Source organism: Corvus brachyrhynchos, unplaced genomic scaffold, assembly GCF_000691975.1.
Source record: "Corvus brachyrhynchos isolate BGI_N302 unplaced genomic scaffold, ASM69197v1 scaffold5, whole genome shotgun sequence".
Lineage (NCBI taxonomy): Eukaryota > Metazoa > Chordata > Aves > Passeriformes > Corvidae > Corvus > Corvus brachyrhynchos.
In genome coordinates, this window is record NW_008238321.1 from 4,690,915 (window position 1) to 4,698,014 (window position 7,100).

The 7,100-nt window shown below is 46.7% G+C and overlaps 1 protein-coding gene across 1 annotated transcript in view; it reads left to right on the forward strand.

Moving 5' to 3' along the window:
* Positions 1 to 6,392, forward strand: part of UBFD1 (ubiquitin family domain containing 1) — a gene marked incomplete at its 5' end in the record, with an annotated part of 10,702 nt that extends 4,310 nt beyond the window's left edge. The window contains 2 exons of the mRNA XM_017734259.1: positions 542 to 624; positions 1,844 to 6,392. Of these exons, the coding sequence (XP_017589748.1) occupies positions 542 to 624; positions 1,844 to 1,954 (194 nt within the window). The remainder of the gene's footprint in view (positions 1 to 541; positions 625 to 1,843) is intronic.
* Positions 6,393 to 7,100: the final 708 nt, after the last annotated feature.

A 7,100-nucleotide genomic window follows, 5' to 3' on the forward strand; every position in this document is an offset into this window, starting at 1 on the left:
TTTCCCTATTTACTCTTTTTTATTCCCTTCCCTGTGCTTCTCTGCACTCTGTGACAGGGTAAAGCCAGGCCTAAGCTTTCAGAGTTAGATCAGCCTATCTTTGCCGGCTTTCAGCCTTGCTTTTGAGAGTTCAGTATAATCCTTGGTAGTTAGTCCTGAATATTCTCCTACCTGGACTAGATTCCACTAGGGTGAGCATCCCTGCTGCTCTCAGGGGAGTTCCTTATGTGAAAACATAAAGTAAATCTTGGGATTTCCCATCACTCAGTCTAGGTCCAAATCATGAACACTGAAATACTTCCTGTGATGCAGGGGAACTGTGTGATGCACTTTTGGATTCCTTCACACTACTGGGGTGCCAGCTGTGGGATGTGTGGTGCTGCAGCCACCACGTCCTGGGCAGCAGGTATCCAAAACTCACCTGGAGGGTAGACTGTTGACCTGAGGAGATTTTGGCATTAATGGAGGTGGTGTATGAAATTAATATGAAATACTGCTTCCCCGCATGTCAGAAATAATACTTTGATCAATTTTAATGTAGAGAGAACAGAAAAGTTACCCATGGGGTCCATTAAAAATGTGGTGAGTGAACCTATTGAAGGCCATGAGGATTATCACATGATGGTGAGTAACAGCTCTACTTTAATCATAACCATCTAATTCCTTCACACAGTGCACACTACTGAGGCTGTAGGTCAGAACATGCTGGAGGTGGATGGTGGCTCCAGCTTTGTGGAGATGGGGCCATGGGCTCCTCTCACACTGTCAATATTTTGGGTCCATATTGAATATCTGCTGCTGTGTGGAAATCTGGACTGGTTTCACACAAACATGAAGTGCTTAAGTATAATTTTGTATCTTCTGACTGTGACAGTGTTAAACCAGTAAACATACTCACAACATAGCTCATGATTTCTTAATGGTAGTGATATTTTTTGCTACCTGATTTAATTTCTAGTTTCTGTGGTATTTATTTAAACAGGCCTTGATGGAGTTTAAGAAAAAAGGATTTGATGCTGTAATATCTTTTCACACCTGTAATTTTCTGAACAACTGGCATGGGATCTGGCAAAGTTACATTTCAGAAGAGAACTGTGCTAATGTGCTGAATTTTTGGCTGTTTATTTTAGTCCATGGGGTTTTTTTAAGATCCTACTTTTCAAAGTACAGTAACTATTTTTTAATGTTGAAGTAAGTTTCTTTTCTATAAGAAGTCTGTTTCCTTCTGTAGGGGGAGGAAAGGGAAATGTTTTTCCTTAAAATCATGACCTGCAGAAGGGTGCTGCTCTAGTCTCTGTCCAAATACTTGATTTTTGACCACTCATGTAAGATGATGTCCTCTTCAGCACACGTTACAACATACTTATCTCACAGCAAGAACAGAGGCTCTGACATGCCGTGGTGCCCCTCTTCTGGGCATAGGAGAGAAATTGGGAAGAGGACATTAAGTCTAAATATAAAATCCTATGACTATAAAAACATGGTCATTGTCTTGTTTAGTTCCTGTTTGGCTTCTCAGCTTTGTCATTTCTTTAGAGACTCTGAGTTATGCTTCAGGTTGTCTACTAGAATAATTTCCTCATGTTCTTGAAACTGGCCAGGAGTTTTGGTTACTGTTGTGATGTTGTAAAAGGAAAGAGCTCGTGGTTTTCTCAGTGCTCTGCAGCTCTTGTTCTCTGGAATGCTCCTTTAATTGCCCACCAAAGAGCTGTAGGATGCCCTGAGTGCTGGAGGGAGCAGCAGGTGGGACAGGCTAGTCTGGTTTGGCAGTGGACGAGCTGTGCCTGTCCACTGGGACCAGCTCCTTGTTCCCATGTGTAAATGTTGTCATTTTTAATTGCAGGCATTTCAGCTGGGCCCAACAGAAGCATCTTACTACTGGGTCTATTGGGTCCCAACTCAGTATGTCGATGCAATCAAAGACACGGTGCTGGGGAAGTGGCAGTATTTTTGAAAGCACGCTCACCTCTGGCACAGGAAAATGACACAAATCTAAGGACACTGCTGGGAGAGGCCTCCAACATCCCTGGATGTGACAGTCCTGGAACTTACTATTAAAACATGCTAAACGAGGCATGGATGGAAGCCAGAGGTGATGTTCTTTCACCATTAGTTTACTTTTAACTTAAAGATTTCACCATCCCTTTTCTGCAGTCAGCTTCAACCATATTTAAAGCAAATACAATGGAAATCAATAAATCTTAATTCACAAAATATCGTGTGTAATACACTTAAATCTGCTGAGAGTTGATCTTCCAGTTTAGTTTTAAAAAGAAAATATTACAATGTATTATTGAGGATTTTTTACATGGTTTGAACAAAAACAAATATTTTCATAATCTTTCAGTTATCAGCATTAGACTTAATTTAGTTACTTGGTTGTGACTGGGACTTTGAGGAGCAGATTTTTAAGAATAAACTGTAGCAGTGTGCAGCGTTGCTGTTCGGTGAAGCCATATCCCGCTGGCCCTCCAGGGCAGCTTCCACTTTGGTAGCAGAACTAATTTTTTGTTTTAACCCAAAGATGCCCTGCTTGTTTGGGATTTTTCCTCACCTTTTCCTGACTCTGGCAGCTCCGGGTTGGTCTGTGTAGCGTGTGTGGAGCAGGTGAATTCTGCAGGGATGTTTTGCCATGGCAGGTGACCCAGTGCTGCCAGCTGTTCCTTCTCGTGCCAGGTCAGTGCTTCACCTCCTGCCCTGGGCTGCTACATTTTGGGAGCATTTTCTTGCTCGTGCATGTTGCAGTCCAGGATCATATTGCAACTGCTGCATTGACACTGAGCTGTTGGAATGGAAACACCGTTGTGCTGCCTGGTGCGAGCAAGGGGACACAGTGACATGGACATGGATGGAAACACCGTAACGCTGCCTGGCGGGAGCAGGGTGACACAGATCTCCCAAAGGGAGGGAACCTCAGAGACCTTCCTGCCCTGTTCGGGGTGGGGGCAGTAGGGAAGAGAGAAGCTCAGATGCTGTTTTGGATTCTTAATAACAGCAGCAGTCTTTTCTGAGCTGGATTTGAAAATTTGTAGTCATCTTGAATTCAGTGAATCATATTTTAGATTAACTATCCAGCAAGTGATGTTTTGAAATGTAAACCACCTTCCAGCTTTTCTCCTGTTCCAGTTCACAAGAAGCCCTCACACCTCATTCTGTCAGAAGGAACGTGCTGCGCCTCTGGCTGTGATGCTCTGTGTGTCATCCCAGCCATCCATCCACGTGCCATTTCTCTCAGGTGTTGTGAACAGAGCCCTCAGCCCTGGACAGGTGCAAAGCCCATAGCAGATGGCATTGTGCAACCAGACTGGAGCAGTTCACACATCCCTGCTCTGCATTAGTGCTGGGGCTCGGTGCTGCTCCGTGCCAGTAGCTCAAACCCATGCAGAAACAGTCTTTTAGGAATAGCTAATCTGAATATGCTCCTTGAGGGAAGAGCCCAGTTGAAGCTCAGCAGGTGCAAATTCCCAAATGAATACTTACTTTATTTGTATTTTACTTGAGAGACTGGAAAACACATTGGCTTTCTGGTAGGTGTTGAGGTTATGTACTTCCCTGTAGCCTCTAGATAGCAGCTTTTAGTTTGTATTTTCTGTTAGAACGGCCACACAGTATGAGTTTTAAAGGTGTTTCATATCCTACATAGGAACTAGTGACGTGCTTGTTACTCTTGTAGCTTGAGGTATTTCCTTTCTGTGTACAAGCCAGCAGCAGTGTGTCCTGACATGAGTGGCTGAGGCCAGAAGAGCCGTGTCAGCTCCCTTGGCAGTCCCTGGAGCAGTGGGGGCAGAGGGGAGCTGGCCTGAGTTTACTGGTGACAATGTCATGGATGAAATGCAGCCATCACACTTGTGGTTTTCTAGTTGCCAGTTGTGGTGTTAAGGCTTAAATTAACAATTCGTTACCTGGTGGAAGGTATGGGCACTACAGGATAAGCAAAGGGGTGACACTGGCTCTTTCTGTCACCTGGGGCCATGTTGGCACTTGCCACCTTGCTGGTTCTGTGATGATCAGCTCCCATTTGTTCCTTGACGTGCTCAGACCTGTCTGTGCATCTGTTCATGTTCGTTTCCTTTCCTGTTCCTTCGCCCCCTTGCTCCTGGGGAGGGCATGTGCCCGACTTCCAGCTCCTCCCAGCTCCTTTGGCTTCTGTGCTGGACACAGCAACCAGGTGAGTAACTCTGGGGTGAGTGGGGACAGGCACCGACCCACTGCTGAGGCTGCCGGGGCACAGGGCAGTGTCACTCTCCTGCTGCTCCTTGCCAGAGGGGCACAGCTGCTCTGCGTCCTGGGCCAGGTACAGCCCAGCTGCTCAAAAGAGACTGAGCACAAACCCCTTGGTTACATACAAACCAGTTTTAAACATGAAGAAAATACAATACACTAAGAAAATGTGATCCTGTTTAGGTGCTTCCTTGCAGGTTGGTTTTGATTGGAAAAATGAAATTGTTTCATTTTTTTTGTTCTATGTGCAAAATTTGAATTAAAATACAGGAAAGTGACTTATAAATGCTTTAGTTGGTGTTTGTTGGCTCAGTATCCCAGGCTTCTTGGGACCTCTTTGAAATGAATATTCTAACAAATTAGCAGCACTACTTTTAAGATCCATTTTTTTTTCTGGGAATGATGTGGAGTTTTGTGTGTTCTGGTATACACCAGAGGCAGTTATTGACATTAAGAAACACCCTCTCTTTAGTGCGATAGCACCACAGTTGCCTCGCAGCTATTGCCTGCCTCTCTCTTGGCTTTGGATTTTGCTCTCTGGTCACTGTGACCATCCCAAGGCAGACTCGACATAACCGATGGTCCTGGGGAGGAGTTTGGTGGTTGGTCCTCAGTGAGACACAGTGTGTGAGTAAAGTGCAAGAACACTCGGCATTTGGAATTGGTGCTAAAGGTGATTCTGAGATCTGACATACAATTTTTGTGGGAAGTTAACAGTAACAGCTGCACAAAAGTGTATTTCAGCTGTATTGTATTAAATTACAATTTAACAGGATGTTTTTCAGCAGTGACTGGTTCCTGCTGTGTGTAGGTGTGATTCCCTGGGAGCGTCCTGGGGTGGCACTCCGTATGAGGTTGCACTGAGTGCTTTCTGGGTTTGCTGATTGCAGATTGAAGTATTCATGAGGCAAATGCAGGTTCCTGCAGGACACAACTGGTGTTTGCTGTTGGCTGCTCCCAGAGCCCAAGCAGTGTCCCCTCCTTGCTGCTGTCTTGGGATCCCTCCTGTCAGTCTCCCAGCTCCCCAACTTGTTCCATGACACTGAGTACCACAGCTCCCCTGTGTGCCATCCCTTCCCCTCTCCATCCCTGCCCAGCACTGCAGGTTTCTCCTCCTCTACTTGTCCCAAGTTCAGTATTCTTTCCTTCTCCATTTGTGCATCCCAAGTGTAAGCAGTCCCAGGATCACTACTTTGTTGGGAATGCAGAAGTGTTGTTGCTCAGCCTGGTTGGGGTTTGAACAGAGACTGTCTTGCATAAGAGCTTGTGTTACTCACGTGGTTTCATACCAAGTTTAAAGTAAATTAGTAATTTCCATTAATGACATTGATGAGGAATGCGGACTACAGTCAGGATGTTCTGGTGACGGAAGAGAGTGATCTGGATTCAAAGGAGATAAGAAACTGTCACCACCACCACACTCTGCTGGTGCCACACACACCCTGCCCAGCTTGCACCTGCTGGCTGGTGCCCACTGCTCCTCCGTGCTCTAAGGGCCAAAGAGAAACAATTCCCTGCTGCTGCGCTGCCCAGGTGCCACGGTGGGGTCTGCTCTGCACCCCCTGCCCCACAGCCACGGTCCTGACCCCACCGGTGCCGCTGTCTTGGGCACAGCACTCCCTGCTCCCATCCTTGCAGGGCTTGTTTCCAGCCTTCTCTTGGTTTACTTTTCTTCCTTTGTAACTTGGTTTTTCCAGTGGAGCTGTTTACACCCTCAGTTCTGTCCTCCAGCCTTTCCCCACCTGTTACGATGCAACCGTTGGCTTTGTTAGTGAATGTCCTTGTCACCGAAGGGGAGCAGGGGACCAGGAGAGCCATAACAAGTCTTGTATGAAACGTGGCCATTTTACTTTCTAGCCAAGGATTCACCTTGGTAGCTCATGGAAGTTCACTCTGTCTTATCCATACTCAAAGCAATTAATTCTTTGGTTTTATATTAAAAAAAAACTTAAATATTTGTGTCCACTGCAGATTTATTTTAAATGGAATATGTGAGTACCATGTATTATGGTATTCTTAAATAAACTATTGCCTATTTTGGGGGGAGGGAGATGACAAATATTTAGTCTTAGATTTGCACTGCTGGATTTTTTAAGTGTAACCTTGACTGGTTATCCTGGTGTTTTATTCTGTAAGATTAGTCTTATGAATTAAAGTTTGATAATTAAGTATTTCTGTGTTTGAGTGTTTTCATATGCTGTAGGTACTGAGCTACTTCCTCCTGCATGAACAGCTGTGAGCAAAGGGTTTGTAGTGAATTTCTTTGCGGGAAGATGGACACAGGCAGACATGGTGACATGTCAAAGCTGTGGATGCCCATCTCCCAGAATGGGGATTTGGGTGCTGCTGCCCTGTGCCACTGCATGCGCATGGGCTGTGAGTTACAGGATGATCTCTACCTCCCTGCCCAAAGCTGGGCTTTAATTTGCTTTTACATCAAGACTGGCCCAGTCCTGCTGGGCTGGCCTGCCCCTGGCTGCGGTTTCACAGTCCCACTCCCATTTAACAGCTCCCAAAGCTCGGGAGCAGCCCCAGTGCTGGGCTTTCAGCAGCCTCAGGTTTGTCACGCTGAACAGGCGCTGCTTGGCTTCGCCTCTACCTTTAGACACCTCCAGTCCCCCCAGCCAAAAAACCCCCATCTCCGAAACAGTGCAATAGCCCCAAATTTGCGCTGCCATTCTCCCAGCGTGTGCCAGGGGGCAGGTTCCTGTTCGGTTCAGTGTCCAGGTGTGCCCTGGCTGTGGCGTCCAGCATTCAGTTCACGCGGGGGTCCCCCCGCAGCCCCTGTTCCCCGCTGTCCCTCGGGAAGAGCTCCCAGCCCAGCCGCGCTCCCGGCACGTGGGGCTGGGGGGGCTACAGCGGGGGGGGGGGCGGGGCCC